The 20,379-nt window shown below is 40.3% G+C and overlaps 2 protein-coding genes across 2 annotated transcripts; both read left to right on the top strand.

Moving 5' to 3' along the window:
* The first annotated feature begins 80 nt into the window (after nucleotides 1-80).
* Nucleotides 81-6,619, top strand: LOC117768440 (proepiregulin-like). Its single transcript, XM_034596781.1, is given in 6 exon segments — nucleotides 81-333; nucleotides 4,263-4,352; nucleotides 4,904-4,962; nucleotides 4,965-5,032; nucleotides 5,719-5,865; nucleotides 6,328-6,619. Coding segments are annotated over 6 exon segments (528 nt in total). The 5' UTR covers nucleotides 81-293; the 3' UTR covers nucleotides 6,452-6,619.
* Nucleotides 6,620-13,086: 6,467 nt separating this feature from the next.
* On the top strand, nucleotides 13,087-18,409 carry areg (amphiregulin). The gene is made up of 5 exons (XM_034595460.1): nucleotides 13,087-13,102; nucleotides 13,588-13,825; nucleotides 13,975-14,145; nucleotides 16,116-16,229; nucleotides 18,068-18,409. Exons 1-4 carry the CDS (start codon nucleotides 13,087-13,089, stop codon nucleotides 16,207-16,209), a joined length of 519 nt encoding a protein of 172 aa, XP_034451351.1. The 3' UTR covers nucleotides 16,210-16,229; nucleotides 18,068-18,409.
* Nucleotides 18,410-20,379: the final 1,970 nt, after the last annotated feature.

The following is a 20,379-nucleotide window of genomic DNA, read 5'->3' as shown; positions in this document are numbered from 1 at the left end:
AGACAGAAACGGCCCCTCCTTGAATTTTTGTTCTGCCTGCAGGTTTTGTGTTTTTATTTGTGTCTTTGAAGTTTGAAATTGTCCAAACCGCAGGAGTGTGTCACCACACCCAGACCGCAGGATGGAGCGCATCAGGGTTTTTTTCTTTTTCTGCATCTGCCAGCTTGTATCTGCCTCTTCTACCTAAAGGTGAATTTGCTCAATGGTCTGAAGGGTCTCTAACCCACACTGGATCCCAGTGTACCTGAACGCAGCACTGAGCCTCCTCCTGTCACAGACCTGTGTTCAGAATCATGGGGAACAGTAAAACCTCTGTGCTGCTCCCTCTCATCGGTAAGTTGTGTTTTTAATGTTTAACTGTGAGAAGACATGGTCACAAGTTTAGTTTGACTCTGTTGTGATTAGACTTGGTCAATTAAATAGATATTAAAGCCACTGAAATACTGAAAAGTAACCAAGTACATTCTGCTATAGAGTAAACTACTCAACTGTAACCTGTATAAAGTACCTAAAAGTACTCTATATTATTTATATAGGTCTAGTTAAAGTTCTATCTTTAAATAGAATGAAACAATCTAATCTAATCTAGTATAATTACTCACAGGGTCCATGGTTTTAGGTAAATTACTTAGTTTTTTCCACAAGACCCCTTTAAGTACATTTAGTGATAGTACTCCTACGTGATATTTTGAAAGTTTTTTACTTCTATCGAATCATCTTTCTCTTTATGGTCACACTATACTTGTACTTGAGTAAAGGAGCCTGAGTACTACAACATTATACTATTACTCAAATGCATTTAACTCCATTACATTTAGGTGACAAAATACTCAAGTAACAAATACACAATTAATAAACATACTCAGGAAACACAACTGAAGTTTTATCGGTAAAATGTACAATGTACAAGTATTTGAGAAAAAGGTACTTAATTACTTTCATGTTCAAAACTCACAAAAAGCCAGCGACAGATGAAAATATCTCTGAAATGAAATTCAACCTTTACGTTTAATCTGGAATCTGGAATGGAAGCATGAACATACATAAGGGATTCAAGTTTTGCAGTAGTTTAAATATCCATCAGTATAACACAGAACTGGATCAGAATCAGTCATTTACTCCTCTTGTACATTTTTCCTGCTGATACTTTGATGACTTAAGATTTGAATATTTCTATTCTGTGAGTATTTTACACAGGTTTTGTGATTTTCCTCCTCTACGTCAGTGTGGTTCTGCAGTTAGTAGCAAGTAGTTTCACAAATCCACCTAAGTAGAAGTTTTGGAGTCAGATGAAGGACTCGGGCACATACCTGTGTTAATGAGGTGACGCCCAGAGCCTGAGGTTGGAAGATGCTGGCAATTTAACCTTGAATGGAAAATTTATTATATGAACGGACATAAAGCTGTTATTTATTTGCTGTTCAGGTTACTTCCTATAAGAGTAATTTAACAAACATAAGGAGGAAACAATATATATTTTATCCTATATTATAAACTTACAGTTGCCCACAGTGGAGGTAGTTAGTAAAGTAAAAGTACTCCATTACAAGTTCCAAATGTAAAATTTCCACTCAGGTAAAAGAAGTATAATCCACAAAGTTATACTTATACTACTAATTTAATGCAGCTGCAGTTTCCTTCCTGGTTTATTCCTGAGTTTTTGTGATGAATATATTACCCATCATGACAACAGCTTAACACTGATAACCTCATTTTCCTGCTCTCGATCACGTGGCTCATATTCAGGCGGTCTGTTGTTTCTGCACCTTAACCTTTCGAGAACATGTCTCATCAGAATGAGTCAGTGGTCATTAACGTGAATGGGCTGAAAGATCAGTGAATCATTAGTAGATCATAAAGTTGCTTTGTTGCCACTTTCTCCGCATGTGCACCGTTAGAAACACCCAACAACCATCGGGCGTCCTCTCTCTGAAAACACTGGACAAAATATCTCTGCAGCCATAACAACGGACAGGAACAGAAACCCAGAGGCCAGGCTTTCACCTCGAGCATGACCCCATTCATGAGCAGCCATAACTAGATACATCTTGCATCCACATTCATGTGTTTTTGTGTCCTGCCTACAGGAATGTGGGCGTCTGCAAACGCTGCATGTTATACAGTCGTGCAGGCTCGTACATGCGTATGGGCCACACCACATCACATCCCAGTTGAGATAGCTCCAAATATAAACTGGCAGGGAATCTGCAAATGGGAGATTAGTCATCTTTTCTTGACCAAACACAATCAACAAACACAAAACTGTTTTATCATGTTTTAATTGCATATTCAAAGCATGTTTTTTTTTCAACATGTTAAAAACAACATGTCTGTTTGCTTGTCAAACTCAGGACAGAACGTTTTTTCATAATTTGACTTTTCTTGGGAAACCTTGGAAAAAAAATGTTCAGGCCCCTAAAATGAACCAAAATAAACTACAAGGAAAAATTACTTTTCTTAAACTGATCACAGTTCATCAATACAGCCTATATATATTATACATACACTACTGTTTGGGGTCACTTAGAAATTTCCTTATTTTTCAAAGAAAAGCACTGTTTTTTTCAATGAAGATAACATTAAATTAATCAGAAATACACTCTATACATTGTTAATGTGGTAAATGACTATTCTAGGTGGAAACGTCTGGTTTTTAATGAAATATCTACATACGTGCATAGAGGCCCATTTCCAGCAACTATCACTCCAGTGTTCTAATGGTACATTGTGTTTGCTAATCGCCTTAGAAGACTAATGGATGATTAGAAAACCCTTGAAAACCCTTGTGCAATTATGTTAGCACAGCTGAAAACTGTTTTGCTGGTGAGAGAAGCTATAAAACTGGCCTTCCTTTGAGCTAGTTGAGTATCTGGAGCATCACATTTGTGGGTTCGATTATACTCTCAAAATGGCCAGAAAAAGAGAACTTTCATGTGAAACTCGCCAGTCTATTCTTGTTCTTAGAAATGAAGGCTATTCCATGCGAGAAATTGCGAAGAAACAAAAAATTTCCTACAACGGTGTGTACTACTCCCTTCAGAGAACAGCACAAACGGGCTCTAACCAGAGTAGAAAGAGAAGTGGGAGGCCCTGGTGCACAACTCAGCAAGAAGACAAGTATATTAGAGTCTCTAGTTTGAGAAATAGACGCCTCACAGGTCCTCAACTGGCAGCTTCTTTAAATGGTATCCGCAAAACGCCAGTGTCAACGTCTACAGTGAAGAGGCGACTCCGGGATGCTGGCCTTCTAGGCAGAGTGGCAAAGAAAAAGCCATATCTGAGACTGGCCAATAAAAAGAAAAGATTGATATGGGCAAAAGAACACAGACATTGGACAGAGGAAGATTGGAAAAAAGTGTTATGGACAGACGAATCAAAGTTTGAGGTGTTTGGATCACACAGAAGAACATTTGTGAGACGCAGAACAGGTGAAAAGATGCTGGAAGAGTGCCTGACGCCATCTGTCAAGCATGGTGGAGGTAATGTGATGGTCTGGGGCTGCTTTGGTGCTGGTAAAGTGGGAGATTTGTACAAGGTAAAAGGGATTTTAAATAAGGAAGGCTATCACTCCATTTTGCAACGCAATGCCATACCCTGTGGACAGCGCTTGATTGGAGCCAATTTCCTCCTACAACAGGACAATGACCCAAAGCACACCTCCAAATTATGCAAGAACTATTTAGGGAAGAAGCAGGCAGCTGGTATGCTGTCTGTAATGGAGTGGCCAGCGCAGTCACCAGATCTCAACCCCATTGAGCTGTTGTGGGAGCAGCTTGACCGTATGGTATGCAAGAAGTGCCCATCAAGCCAATCCAACTTGTGGGCGGTGCTTCAGGAAGCGGGGGGTGAAATTTCTACAGATTACCTCAACAAATTAACAGCTAGAATGCCAAAGGTCTGCAATGCTGGAATTGCTGCAAATGGAGCATTCTTTGACGAAAGCAAAGTTTGAAGAACAAAATTAATATTTCAAATAAAAATCATTATTTCTAACCTTGTCAATGTCTTGACTATATTTTCTATTCATTTTGCAACTCATTTGATAAATAAAAGTGTGAGTTTTCATGGAAAACACGAAATTGTCTGGGTGACCCCAAACTTTTGAACGGTAGTGTATATAGGTACAGACTGAGACAGGGGCGCCACACCACACGTAGACACCACGTACTACATTTCAACAACACAGGGTTGGTAAAACTCAGTGTCCACACAAAGCTAACATTATAATATAATTACAAAGACAAATATTCTCTGTTCAACAGGTTCTCTGTTCATGCTGTTTTGGCCGCATGTTCTTACCAAGAGCGTCTCATCCAGACTGCAAACTGCAGACAGCACTTCCCTATCTGCAGGTATTCACCCAAGCAACTGTTGTGATGACATTTATAACAAATCACTTTCTTTGTCAAGTGCAAATAAATCACTCCGGGTGTCGTGAAACATTGGAGCTATTGTGCTCTTTATGACTCAAGTTGATGTCATATGTATATGCAGTATGTGCACTCAGTATCATAATCCAAGTATAAATGAGCTGTGATGTATAAGACCCGGAAGTTTTTATATCTGAGAACGTGTAACATGAAATGTTTGGCAGTTTTGTGTTAAAAACATTGAACTTATTAGTTGATTTTCTGTTGTTTGAATAACTGATTAATCAGTTGATTGTTGCAGCTCTGACACCAATTTAACATGAATAAAGATTTAGTGATTTAAAAGATGTTACTGATTTTTAAAGTCTCAGATCCTGCTTTTATTCCTGCAAAAAAAAAAAAATTGGAACAATACAAATGTATAGTATAATTAATAATTAGTTGTTTCAAGAAGATCAACCGTGTGACACCCAGTGAGGATGATGCAAAGTTGTCTGAAAAGTTTATAACAGCTGCTGTCGTTGGCTTTGCAGGGCAGGGAGGACAGCGCCCTCATGTGGTGAAGTGGTCAACACAGAGCTGCGACAGCGCTGTGTTGACCACTACTGTCTGAACAAAGGCCGGTGCATGTTCCTGGTGGACATCAATGAGCACCACTGCAAGTACGACCCTCTGTGTGTGTGTGTGTGTGTGTGTGTGTGTGTGTGTGTGTGTGTGTGTGTGTGTGTGTGTGTGTGTGTGTGTGTGTGTGTGTGGTCCAGGTATTACACATTTTGTGGGGACCTGTTTATACACTCACATTATGGGGACTTGTCTTCCCTATGGGGACAAAAAGTAAGTCCCCATAATGCAAATCCTTGAATTATAGGTGGAGACATGTTTTGGGTCAAGGTTAAAGTTAGGTTTAGGTTCAGGTTCAGGTTCAGGTTCAGGTTCAGGTTCAGGTTAAGATTAGGGTTGGGGTTGGGGTTAAGGTTAGGGTTAGGCAAGTAGTTACCATTGTTAAGGTTAGAGTCTTTATCATTGTAAGTGAATGAAATGTCCTCTGAAGTCATGAAGACACTGTGTTTGTGTGTGTGTGTGTGTGTGTGTGTGTGTGTGTGTGTGTGTGTGTGTGTGCGTGTGTGTGTGTGTTTGTGTGTTTGTTTGTGCGTGTTACTTTTACTGATCATGTGTGACTCTGTGTGTTACAGTTGTGATCATGTGTGACTCTGTGTGTTACAGTTGTGATCATGTGTGACTCTGTGTGTTACCGTTGTGATCATGTGTGACTCTGTGTGTTACCGTTGTGATCATGTGTGACTCTGTGTGTTACAGTTGTGATCATGTGTGACTCTGTGTGTTACAGTTGTGAAAAGGGTTTTCACGGCCTCAGGTGTGCCAGTCCGGAGCTTGTCATCCAGCCAATGGGAGAAGAGCAGATAATTGTGACTGTCTTCTGTGTCAGTCTGCTGATTATAGGTCTGACCGGAGCTCTGTACTTCTGCTGTAAATGGTGAGGCTTCAGTCTGCGATTGATATTAATGTTAACGCTGGTAACGATGTGACTTGTGTTATCAATACCTGGATCTTTGGGATGTTGCAATGAATTTTGGGACACCTGAGAGAAAGCTGAACTTCCAGATTACCTTTTCTGAAATTACCTTTTTTTTTTTACTGACCTTTTCCAATGACCTGTAGCTTTTTTCCCTCTTTGATTCCTTGTCTCCTGTCACATTTTTAATGGTGACTCAGACTTTGCCCCCCCCCCCCCCGTGACGTAAAGTTTGTCTCAACATCCTGTTTTTGTTTTCATGCAGAAACTCGTCAAACCACAGAATGATTAGAATCTGAAAACTACATTTTTGGAAACTTAAACTCCATCAAGTTACGGTTTTCATTTCATGAAAGATAAGGAGTTGATTGGGGCCTTTTGAACTAGAATAAATGATGTGCTGTGTGTGTTTTTTTTTTGCAGGTATAACAAAAACAGAGGATCACAAAGGAATCCAGACTGTTTGGAGCGACTCACACACAAGAGACACTCTATGTCTCTTTCCACGGAAAAGGCCAAGCAGGATATTTTTCAATTTTCTAAGTGAAAATCCGATGTTAGCTGATATGCAGCTTTACTGGATTGTCACTTGGCTTTGGATCATTTTATCAAGCAGGCAGATCGAGAGATTAAAACCTCAGTGAGACCAGAAACAGCTTTGTGTGTTGAGCGATTGTTGTTTCCAGCTTCACAGGTTCTAATGTTTCAGCACCTGCATAGTGAGACACAAAAAAACAGTTTCCACCCATTACAATGGTGGGTCACGAATAAGAGTGAGACCAATTTTGATTGTTGAATGTTTCTGATCCTGTGACATGATCCATTTTTTCCCGAAATTTAATCCTGCGGCTCTAAAACATGCGGTAAATTTCCTCATGTGTCTTTTCAGCTTCCCGGCATCCCCAAAAAAGTTTTGCTACATATTTTACATTTCTGAATAAAGCTTGTTCGGACTGATCACAATCATATTAACATGGTTTAGTTTCTTCAGAGTAGAGACTCTTTCTCGAAAATGTTTCTCATAGATATTACGTATTTCATCGATTTTCACTTTGGAGGTTCAGTCAGGTGGCAGAAAATATGTGTTTCAGATGCAAAAAAAAACTGATTTAAAATACCAAAGTACAGAGTTACACTTTTTTTTTATAACTTGGTTTAACTTTTATGTATTGTACTTTTAGCTGTAACAAACATTTTTAATAGTAATTATTACTGTCGTGAAATTGTCCATTGACTGTAACAGATTTATTGTTTTAATCTTTATTTCGTGGAAAAAAGTTTTCTCATTTTGATAATTTATAATAGAGTATTGACACTGGATATTTTCTGTTACTGCTGCAACAGTGAAAACATGATGTATATTTGTTTTTTATGAATAATGTCTTCACATGGTGTCACTGTGTGAAGGTTACAGCCGAGAGTCTTTAGTTTTCACATTTTTCTTCCACGTGATCAATAGTTTGAAAATATCTCATGAAGAACCAAGGTCCACACAGATAATCACCAAATACTGAACAATGACGGTAACTTTTCCCTTGACATTTTTGCAATTGCAGTATCAGCTGTACGTGTACCAGGAAAACATGTTGAATAAAATATGAATTAAAGCCAATGCATTTCAAATTTACTGCTCATACTTGTAAATTATAACAAAAAACTAAGATCTTGTGATGTGCTGTGATGGAATGTATAAGAATATTAACAACTTTGAAAAGAAAAAAAACACTCCTTTTTAACTCCTTACTTTATGCAAACAGACATACATTCATGTACACACTCAAAATCATGAAGACCTGCACACTTCTGATATTTTGTCTGAATGAATGAATGAATGAATGGATGGATGGGTGATGGAAGGATGACTCTACAGTGGGTCCTCAGTAGAGTTTGGTGAGTAACATTTTAATGTGAGTAACATTTACTGACCCTAAATGCAACAACATTATGAGGATCAGTGATTCACGGTGACACTTACTGTTTGTCTTGTTTCGCACGAGAGTGGTGAGAGGAGACGACAAAACAAATAGTGCGGCAGACACCTTGATCCCTCGGGTTAAACAATATTGATGCAAGGATTTTAAAATTAAAAGTTTGTAACCCGGCGCACGAGCTGTGTGTGTGGGTGTCCTTGCCAAACTTGGTGGAATTAGTACTTGGGATGGTATCTCCAGATGATTGACTTGTTTGGGTCGAAGGTCAAAGGTGAAGGTCAACTAAAATGTGATCCAAAGACAATCTAAAGCTTATATTGATCAGAACATGTAAACATACAACATTCAAAATGCATTTTTCCAGGTATTTATGCATCCTACAGGACTACAGACATGACTTAAAGCTTCTATAGATTCAGAAAAAATGTCCTGACATCATCATGACGTCACTATGAAATTGAATTATTACAATATGATTGAGTTCCCCCCCACTTAACATTGATAAGTTATCATAAATATATATATATATATCTATATGTGTATATCCACATTTAATGAATGGTTGAATAACTGTTTATTAATGTACAGTAAATGTCAACAATAACATCTTTTCATTGGAAAATATACAGTTTTTTTAATACAGTGTTTTACTATAACCTGCACTTGACTGACAATGCATTAATGAATACTTGTATCCACTTTCAACTAAGTTACTGTGTTATAACCATTTATCGAATGTTAATTCACTGCTTGTAAAAGACACAAAGTAAAGTATTGTTAAAGTTAAAACATTAAAACAACATTTAAAGTTTCATGGTTATTTGAAGTTTGTTTAATGCATCCGGTGTCAAGTTAACCAGTAACATCATAATAGTCTCTGCACCATCACTAGTGCTTCAACCAGGGTCAATGAGCCGTTTCCTTCACCGGCCTGCATCATGCTTATGTCTTTTGCATGCTAATGAAGAGCAGTGAACGCACATAAACAAGAACACAACTGCAGAAGCTGAACCTACACACACACAAAGACGCACAAACACGCCCACGCCGTGCCTTTTGTTGTTCTAAATTTAAAACCTGTGGATAAAAATATCCCAGGAAATGTCGCTGTAATCTCCGGTGTCCTCATTACAGGTAACTAACTCATATTGCATAATTAAGTAAGTAGTAAGAAGTTTGCTCATGCAGTGAGTATGGTGGTGGAAGCTCGACTAAGCCACATCCTTGCGTGTCCTCAAACAAAACAAAATGTCCATGTGTGCCATGATGAGCACATTTGTTTTGCTGCTCGAGGCTGGTTCAGTTTCTGTGTTGTTTGTGTTTTCCACGCTAGCGGCACGGCTCACAACGACCCGATGGATTACCATGAAATTGACAGACATGCATGGTGCCCAGAGGATGAACCATACAGACTTTCCTACAATACTCCTCTATTAAAATGTTATTAAATATTTTGATAACTTGGATGATTTCCCATGAACTCCAGAATAAAAACTGACAAACCCATCAGGATATATATTAAATATTATATGGTCTGTATTTATATAAAGCTTTAGTCTCTAGTCTTGATTTCCACCCAAAGCGTTTTATACAGTTACATTTTTCGCCATTCACCCATTCACATCACATTTATACAGTGCATATATGTGCTGCACTTTCTCCATTACACATCGGTCACACACTGTCAGCACAGCTGGCAGCGGCTATTTGGGGTACAGTATCTTTCCAAAGGACACTTATGCATGCGAAATGGGGGAAACTGGGATCGAACCGCCGACCCGAAGACCATTACCTCCAGAGCCACCGCTGCCCAAATAGTAATGAACTTTTGACTTTTCCTCTAGAACCTCACAGAGCCGCTGGTGGGTGTTTAGACTCAATTTTAGGAATTATTCTGCATTTGCAAGTTTCTGTCTAAAAGGCATCATTTAAATTTGTATCCGAGTAGATCCGTCTGTATTTGTGTGTCACAGTTTTTCACCCTCCATCCGGCGTGTTCACAGTGGGTGGCTGCTGTGAGCGTGTGTCAGACTTTCCGCACATGCATACCACGTATCCTCAATGCCATTACAGATAATCCAAACAAGCGCGATTCCACGGCTGCTATAAACAAAATGTGTCAGGAGCTGCTGGTCGTTGTTGGGCCAGAGGAATGAGATGGAGAGGCTTCCCAGCATTCCTAGAGGGCTACTGTTGGATTCCAGCGGAGCACGCACACCGGGACAACCTCAGCCTGCAGACAAAACAACAGAGTCAACACGCCCTTCTGTGCAGCATCCCCACCCAAGTCGTCAGGTCTCCTCTTGATTACAGTGCGGCTCCTTAAAATAGTAACACTATGTCAAACCACACACACGACAAGACAACTTGTGGAACAATACAAAACGTACACGTAAGGTTAAAATAACAGATTGGGTGTGTTTGAACCAGCGATTACATCAAAAATAGATTACTTAAACAACATATGCTTAAAAACAGAAGCTATTCTGCTGTTAACCATTAAGTACACGACACTGATTGTGTAAATCGACTTATCTCAGCATAAAAGAAGATTATGGAGCCGACTTTGTTCATGCAACTATTTCTAGCTCATTCTCACCATTTCCCATCAACTGTAAATGATACCAATCATCAATCATACAAACATATAATTGTCTTATAAAACCTTTGATTATTACTATTATTTGCCTTTTTTTAACCAGGTTAGTCCTATTGAAATTTAAGAAACTTGAAAACTTTCTTTCCTACTCAGTCCAGACTTTGGGAATAACCAATTGCCAAATGTCTCTAGAATGAAGACGATGACTTCCATAATTCCAGTTTTAAAAAGAAGATGAATACGTAGGAAATTTTATGTGTGTTTGTGTGTGTGTACTTTTTTGATTGTACATTGTGAGTACATTTAGTTTGATCCTCACTTTCTGACAAACCAACCATCAAGGCCTGCTTAAGGATCAGGATGTGGGTTAAGGTCATGTTAGGTTGGGGTTAAAATGCCGCCCTCTGAATGGCTGCTTCGAGGGTCACAGGCACGCAGGGACAACACAAAGATAGAAGTACAAATGTTTGTGACTTGGTTTTTTGGGGGGGGCGGCTGGGGCTCAGGAGGTAGAGCGGGTCGAGAAGGTCGGCAGTTCGATCCTTGTCTCCCTAGTCCACAATCCACATACTGAGATACTGAACCTCAAATTGACGGCTGTGTGTGAGTGAGCAGTTACACAAAAAGTGCTGCACATAGATTTATGAATGTGTCTGTGAACGAGTGAATGGTAAAAAATATACTGTGAAGCACTGAGGGTGCTCATCAAGATTAGAAAAATGTGAGTGGGGAGCTGAGGTATGGATAATAGGTAGAACAATACAAGTGTGTGTGTGTGTGTGTGTATATGTGTCTACTATATGGATTGTACTTGTATTATACATGTGTGTATTTGTACTATACAGAGAAATTTGGTTTATCATCAGGTTTAGTGTTGGGGTTATGCATTAAGTTCTTTTTTTAGGGTCAGGATACAGGGCTACGGAATACTTTATGTTAAGTGTCCTCACAAAGATAGAAGTGTGTGTGTGTGTGTGTGTGTGTGTGTGTGTGTGTGTGTGTGTGTGTGTGTGTGTGTGTGTGTGTGTGTGTGTGTGAATGTGTGTGTGTCACAATGGGTTGAAGCTGTAATTATGGTACATTCGTGACAATAGAGGGAGAAGAGAGGAAGCCATAACAATTAAACAAGCAGGAACAATGTTTGTGTGTGTTTTAATGGTGACGAGAAACGAGTCAGAATACATCAAACTGCTGTGTGTGTGTGTGTGTGTGTGTGTGTGTGTGTGTGTGTGTGTGTGTGCGCGAGAGAGAGAGAGAGAGAGAGAGCAGACCCAATGTGTGTGTGAATAAGCAAGAGATTTAAAAGTTAAAAAAAAAAAGGTGTGTGTGTGTGTGAGTGTGTGTGTGTGTGTGTGTGTCTCGACCTCACTCAGACTGAAGTAATGTGCGAGAACATGTGGTGCAAAATGTGTTGCCCAGGGCAGATTAATTACCACACGCACACACACACACACCTCTTTTTTTTTTACTTTTAACTCTCTTGCTTATTCACACACACATTGGGTCTGCTCTCTCTCTCTCTCTCTCTCTCTCGCACACCCACACACACACACCCACACACACACACACACACCCACACACACACACACACAAACACACACACACACACACACACACACACACACACACACACACACACACACACACACACACACACCCTTCCTTCTCCTTGGAGTTGAGAGGCAGGCGTTGGTGCATAAAAGCTGCACCCACTGAAGGTAAAGAGAGCAAAGCACAATCTCTTTCAGCAGGGGACAAACAGACACACACACTCACACACGGACGAACACATTTGTGCAGGGCTGTCAAACACAAAACACTCTCCCTAGGATATGAACCCGCTCATCCTCACCTGCCTCCTGTGCTCCGGTAAGTCTGGACTTGTACTTTTTTTGTACTTTTGTGTGTGTGTCTGTGTGTGTGCAGTTCCTGTAACTAGATGAAAAGGAAAAGAAGTGAAATGTAAAACGGCGAGAGGATGATGGGGGTAGAGGAAGAAATGTCTCTGCAAGTGAGGACGTGTCGGGCAGGAGGGAGATATTATTTGTTTCAAAGAGAAGAATTTGGGAGCGAATCACTACCACCGCACCACAGCACCAGACGCAGTGAAAGGTCAACATGTTTGAAATACTTCACCATAGGGTTTGACTGATATTCAACATTGTTCTCGTGTGGTTAGGATGATGCGTTCGGTTACACTGCCGCTCTGGTTGTGGACTGGTTGTACTGGTTTTAGTTCAAAAGCAGCAAGTATCTCATTCACAAGCTCCAATCCGGCTGACAATTTCAAAGTGTGCGTCCGATCTGAGTTTGGTTTCTAACTTTGAAAGAATTGTCTTCATCCTCCCAAACACTTGAATGTAGATAAAAACTCTGTTGCATTTCATCTCATGTTGTGAACTTTGACCCCGACTGCTCCTTACTGCTTACCCCCCTCATATCTCTGTGCATGCTTGATGTTATCTCACTCGTTCTGCGTGTTCTGTTGAATTTACAGTCGTCTGCAGACTTCAGGGATCTGAGACCACACACTCCAGTGAATTAATCGGAGTGACTCAGGGTCCAGGTTCCGGAGAGGGCCTCCAGAATTTGCAGGCCGAAGATGACGATGATCATTCAGGGGGGAGCAAACCTTCTGGTAAGACCGTCCTCATGCCGGGGAACTCTGGTTGAAGCTGAGATAATCAAATAATTACATTTGTGATCAGTAAATATACTTTATTCTGAATGCAACAGAGAAGTGAAGAAATCGATGCCATCTTAAGTTGAATAAAAAAGGTGTCAGGACATTTTGAAAAGAGCAAAATAAAAGATGTCTTCCATCCATAAATAGTTTTTAAATAGATTGGAATAAAAGTCAATGATATACTCAAGATTTTCTTGACTTACATAAACATCTTCAATTGAAATACATTCATTACTTTGCTTGGACATAAGTAGAAACGGCCAAGTAAGAATGTTGACTTGTAAAAGATCATAAATAAAACCGCTCTTTCTTTAATTTTCCAAGAAAACACTCACTCAGGCTCCCCTTTTTTTTTGAGACGTCATAGTTCTCTCTTATTGCCGTACCTAAATTGTAAACCATTTAAATCTGTGATGTTTAAACTCAGTCAGTACCTAACGTTGATGTCACAAACTTGAAATCTACAGAGTTACCTCCCAGTAAAGATGAGAGGACGAAGAAGAAGGGCAAAGGCAACAGCAAAGTAAAGAAGAAGAAGCAAGGGCGCAAATCCACGACTTCATTCAACCCCGAGAGCGCGCACATCACCATCGGCCTCACATCGACCGTCAGCACCACAGAGGATCCCTGCTCCTCCTCCCACCTGGGCTACTGTATTCACGGTTACTGCAAACACCACGAGGAACTGCGGGAGCCAGTGTGCATGTGAGTACAGCAGCCGTTCACTTGTGTCCTTCATCCAAACAAATGACACTTTCAATCTCTAGTGCCTCCTCTATTGCTGCATTAGCCCTTTTCTTCATTATTAGCCAAATAACCCTCTTGGTTTATCTATTTCTTGTCTCGCTCTGCAGATGTATGAAGGGTTATGACGGCAATCGCTGTGGGATCCAAACTCTGGAGACCTCTAGAACCAAGTCCGATGGGAGCAGCAACACCGAGTTGGTGCAGACGGTCTTGGTGATCATCGCTGTGGTGCTGTCAGTCATCAGCTGCACCGCCATCCTGCTCATGACCTGTGCTCAGTGAGTATATAATAACTGTATTTATCCAGCACCTTTCAAAACCAAAGACACAAAGTGGTTTACAAAAACAAAAGATGCAAGATTCACAAATTATAACAATATAAAATAATATGAAATTGTTAAAAAACAAATCCCAACATTGGAAAGATAGGCCATTAAAAATGAGTCTTAAGAAGAGATTTTAAAGAAGATACTTCGTTCCAGACTTGAGGAGCCCGGACAGCGAAGGCCCGGTCAAGGACCTCATGTGACCAGTTGAGATTTTTGAACTGATGGGGGGGTTAAGAACTCACAAATATAGACTGGATCCTGACCATTCAAAACCTTAAAAACAACCAGTAAAATCTTAAAATCACAGGTATAGCCAGTGGAGAGCAGCATGGATTGGTGTCATGTGGCAGCAGGATTCTGAATTACTTGCAGCCTTTGAATGTTTCTCTTACTGAAGCCTGAATAAAAGTGCATAAAGCAGCTCTGAAGGCTCTGGTCCTGCTGGGACCTGGCCTCCTTCACTTGGCTGCAGTGTTTCCAGAGGGATGAGTAATGTTTGAGGGCGGGAAGCCAGTGAGAGATATTGTAATGAAACTGGTGACTGACAAGGGAAAAGATAATGGTGGCGGCTTCGTGTGTACCTCAACTGCAAGTTAAACCCTGCTCAAGCTTTAGGAATTTCCCAATAGACCAATAAAATTGAGATAATAAATAAAGCGAGGAATTAATCATATGTTTTATTTTACTACTTTATTTGTCTTTTACAAGAACAATTGACTTTACACCCACCTTTAGGGGTCTTTATTTATGACATAATTTATTAATGAGATAATGAGAACATAACAAGAAACTCTGGCTATTAAATGTAGGGATGTTTAAACAAAAAGACCAAAAGTGCCCTTTGTCTATTTTAACCCTTAAAAACTGTTACAGTGCAGATTATTGAAGTTTAGGGAACCTGTGCAAACATCCACAACCTGACGAATCCAAACACACACTACAATCCACACATCCTGCCCAGATGCCAACACTTGGCATCTGGACGCACTGACACATCAGAGGGCACACACTAACACACCCTAACACGCCTACACTGTTCATATCTCATTCAGGCAGTAGACCTCTGTCTCATATCCTCATAAAGGCCATTTAATAGCCAGATAATGATTCTTATCAGGACTCGTCACTCCTCACCTTTCCCCCGACAATGCAAATTGGGGCCGTGTCTCTGCAGGAATGTGTTTTGACAGCTGTTATCTACCACCAATCTTTGCCATATGGTTTTACCATGGGCCAAAAAAATGTCCTCTTGCAACATCTGAGTCATTGACTGTCAAATAAAAATGGAAGTAGAGTCCACGTCCGGAAATTGAAGCGAGTGCCTGAAACGTGTTTTCTCTCGAATAGGCTTCTTAGCCAAGTGCTGTTTTCTGGCAATATGAAACAATGTCATTGTTACGCAACATGAAGCAATACCTGGGAAATCTGTCATTTCACTGGAAATGTTGTTACACATTGGATGAATGCATATTTCACTCACACCTGACTTTAACCACTTATCTATTACTTAAAACAGTGTGACAACTCATTTTCCGTCTAATCGAAAGTTCCTTATCAATGTGTAACCACATCACAGATATTGTTTGAATGTGGGACAAAGTCAATAGTCCAAGAGAGATCAAATATGAAAGGCACCCAGTGAGTGAGTCATTGATACTGAAGTGAGGAGGTAGAGAGAAAGAAGGCTTGAATTTATGACTGTGCAACTTCGTCCACTTTAGTAGCTGATTAAAATGGAAACTGAAAACGGGTTAATTTTAATAGTTCATACATTTTATGGGCTTTCATTTCTAGACATTGTTGCCAAAACACAACAAAGACTTGTATTTCTGACGATGTCTCTGTGCCTTTCAATAACTTTTACTGTGATCATCTGACAGTCACAACGCTGTTATACTCATGTTGATTGTGTTTTGCAGTTACAGGTCACATAAAACCTACCTGGCGTCCTTCCTGGGAACTGGGGCGGAGCAGGAGAAGTTACAGAAACCTCTCGCTGACGTGATGGTGTGAGGGCGCAGGGTCACCATGAGGTAAATGTCACATCATTGATGTTTTTCAATTTTTCTTTTCCAGAAATTGCGTTGAAAAATCATTAATTAACATCTCAATACTAGCGACGCTACAATCTTAGCTTAGTAATCATTAAGCAACTGGATTTCTTTCAATCGACCATTCGATCACTCTGGTAACTAATGGAGCGACGCCTGCGAGCTAGTTCAGGCAGCCAACTCGAGCTGCGCTGGTCCAATCATGTGACCCCTTTGCTCGCACTGCTGCTGCAGTATTGCTGCCAGTTGCTTCAGCTCCTCCACCACACCAGCATCTACCTGTAGGCTCCGACGGGGGGGTTACAAGTATTTGCTCATCACTCCCATCATTCCTGTGTAATCATATGGGGGAGTGATTAAGTTGGAGACTAGACGCCAAACACTAAACCTGTTCTACTGCTGCAATAAACGTTTGAACGTGAGTTGTCTGACTGAACTGGGTTCCTGCCATCTATTGTGGAGGGCATTGGGAAACCAACTACATAGTTTGTTCCAGGGACCCCAGTGGTTAACCTGGCCAAAAGCCTTATTTTCTACGCATGCCATCTTTGGTGTAGCCATCGAATGCACATTTCAGTTTAGTGTCAGACGTCAAGAGTCATCCCAAGGCAAGCCCTAGTTTGGTGATGCACTTCCTCTTGCCTGAGTCCTGAGGGAGGTGTCCTGCCTCTGCTCATGTCATCCTTAAGCCAAACAGGAAAGAGTGGGCTCAGAGAGTGACAGAAGACGCACGCCTGTTGTTTGTGAACACAGCAAGTTGCATCATGCAAAGAGAAGTCACCACAACAGGAATTAATGAGGATTAGCCGGGGGGTGTCTCGGCCTGTCCCGTCTCGGGGCTTCATACCAGCGTAAAGAAAAAAAGATTGATCCAACACATTCACCCGTGCATCCAAACAATTACAGCACTGACACACTGACTGTACACGGGAGGACTTTGTGGCAAGCTCCTGATTACGCCACTTACATGTGGTCAGATCTCACTGAGCAACTCACACACGCAGACTTCACGTGTTTAGACACACTAAGAAATTTCAGCCTTGAGACAAACAATGTGGCCGTGCAGCATTCTCCTCGTCTGCATGTCAACTCTGAGAGGAGCAAGTCTGACTCACACATAAGACACAGTCAGAATGACAGTGTAACAGTTTGCAGGTTTTTAAACATTTCAGATAATTACTTTTTTTTGAATGGTTGTAATGATGAAACTTTTCTCACTGGATTAGATATATGGGCTGTGTCATGGTAGAAAGATGATTAAAAATTTTATTTGGCATTAAAGCTAAATCGGAAACTGCGAAAGTTGATACATTAATACAATTAGTTTTTAAACTGTGACAAATGAATTCACCAACAGTGAGTGATAATTTTTCCCTTGTTATTTTCTCCCAAATGAATTTGAGATTTAAGATTTGTTTAATCATCTGACCGTACTCTTCTAATTCTAATTCGATTAATTCTAATCCAAGACAGTAACTTGATGAGTACCATGTTATTATCATTGATAGTTATAATGGTCAAGTACAATATGTAATGCATAACATGATGTGATACACTGGAATAATCCATTAAAAAGTGCCACTGTCTTAAACTGTCACAAACATAAAACCTACAATAGTTTAAAACATAACATTTACATTTCAAGATCATCTATTGACACATATGAGAAACTTTACCTGGATTCATTATTTAATGATTTTTACTTTCAATGCTTAATTTCAGTGCATTACTTTAAGCCATTGTAAAAGTTAACATTTAAAATTTGAAATGCTTGTTGTTTGTTTGTGTACTTACTGACCTTTGCCCTCTCTGTGTCTCAGCCGGCTGCCGGATGAAAGAGGCCACAGGAGTCTGAGGATCTGAAGAAGAAGTAGAATCGATCCACTGCTTCATTAGATGCCGCCTAACAGAAACAAACACTGTTAAATACCTGTTAGAATGTAATTTATTTAGTGTGATTATTTATTGCTGATGACTGTATGAGTGTTTGTGTGTCGGATCATTGTCATGATGTGTATTATGTGCGGATGCTGAGCATTCAGCCTTTTGATGATCTGTAGGTTTGGTTTTATTTATTGCACCGCTGTTGTTTTAGGTCAGAGAAACGCTCTTCATCTCAGTCTGGAAAAGGGATGGAATTACATTGCCAATAAAGTGTGTCAGTGTTATATCAAAGTCTCATTTTATTCATATGACTGTTGAGTTTACATTCCCATCTCTGGTCGCATCCCATACCACAGCGGCCTGCTCGCACTAACACCTCGACCTTTTAGCCAAACACAGATTCAGCAGACGAGAATAACCCTGAGAGAAAAACTCTCTGACATCACAGAGGAATTCACTGATCATGGAAGCAACACAAAGGCCTGAGAGACTGGAAAGTCTCATTAGTGAAATGAGTTTGTTCCACTTCAGGGTTTGAATATAAAACAACTTGTTTAGAGGAGAAAACACAGATGGATGTTGTCCACAGGTTTTAACCAGACTCACAAACACAGCAATCTTGAGATGATACTAGAATGATTTCAATTCAATCATGTGACTTATAGAGACACATGCATGCGTAATTCAGAATGCACTTAGATTTATTACACTGTGGAACAGTGGTGCAGTACATGTTTAGCACTGTTGCCTCATTGCAAGAGGGTTCTCGCTACGAATCCCGGGTGTATGGAGTTTACATGTTCTCCCTAAGTGGGTTTTCTCCTCCCACAATGCAAAGACATGCAGACTGGGGTTAATTGGAGTCTTTAAATTGACTGACATGGTTGTTTTGTCGCTACAGCTCTACAATACACTATATTATCAATAAAAGGATAGTGGATGGATGGACAGTAGAAAGAGACTGAAGCTGAGGAAGTAAAACACCATGGAAGTGGTCTGATGAATTAAGTTCTTCATGTTGACTTAAAGGTTCAGTGTGTAGAATTTAGTGACATCTAGTGGTGAGGTTGTTTGTTGCAGCTGAATACCCCTCACCTCACCCTCCCCTTCCAAACATGAAGGAGAACCTGTAGCTTCAGTTGTCATAAAAACTCAAAAGGTGTTTAGTTTGTCCAGTCTGGGCTACTGTAAAAAAAAAAAAGGCAGCCTCCGTAAAGAGGACCCGCTCCCGATGTAAATATAAAGTATTTAATTACAAAGGGCTCGTTCTAGGGTAAGGAAAACAACAATTTGTACGATTTAGATGAAACACACTAGTGAAAACATAAGTAGGATTATTTTACTTTCAGTTTCTGCCAATAGATCCCTTTCACCTACTTCTTACACACTGGACCTTTAACCCAGGAGCCAAGATACTGGTGGTGGGGATGAGGAATGGAGCGTAGAGACACTTCACGAGGAGCCTCTGGATGGAGGGTTTGATGAGGTGATATCCTTCAGGAGCTGCTTACAAGATGGACATTTGCTCCTCTGTGGATTACTGTTGCTTATATCCTGTTTGTAGCAGGCATCAGTCACCTCAGGAGGATGGTTTCTGATTTGTATTATTCTAATAATGTTATTGATTTGGACATTTCCCCCGTCCATACTGAGGGTGAAGCGATTTCTTTATAGCACAACTACTTTGTAAGAGATGATCATGTAAGAACTTTCTTTTAATGTAGACATTTTGGGACAAACTTGATCCAGGGAAGGTGTTTCCCGCTGATTCCTGAGTGTATTTATAAAAACATCTCTTTTAAAAGCATAACACTTTCCTTTAGGTCTGTATCAATACCTTATAATCTTATATCTGCGATGTGCAAGACTCTGACTCACCTGCTGCCAGTAAGTAGCAGTTTCCAGTTACATTCATAAAAGAAAGTTTCACTGTGCTTGTGCGTGTGTGTTTGTGTGCTGTTGCGTCATTATGAGGGAAAGGTGAGGCCAGGTGGGCAACACAGCCGACAAACACAGGTGATTCAAGCCAAGCTAAACATTTACTCTCCTGTGTGTGTGTGTGTGTGTGTGTGTGTGTGTGTGTGTGTGTGTGTGTGTGTGTGTGTGCGTGTGTGTGTGTGTGTGTGTGTGTGTGTGTGTGTGTGTGTGTGTGTGTGTGTGTGTGTGTGTGTGTGTGTGAGAGAGCAATCACCGTGGCAGAGATGGCTATTTAAACACAAATAAAACAATAATAAAAACTCATACGTTC

This window comes from Hippoglossus hippoglossus, chromosome 9 (genome assembly GCF_009819705.1).
Source record: "Hippoglossus hippoglossus isolate fHipHip1 chromosome 9, fHipHip1.pri, whole genome shotgun sequence".
Classification (NCBI taxonomy): Eukaryota; Metazoa; Chordata; class Actinopteri; order Pleuronectiformes; family Pleuronectidae; genus Hippoglossus; species Hippoglossus hippoglossus.
Note: the sequence above shows the minus strand (reverse complement) of the source record. Positions and strands in the feature narration are given on the sequence as shown.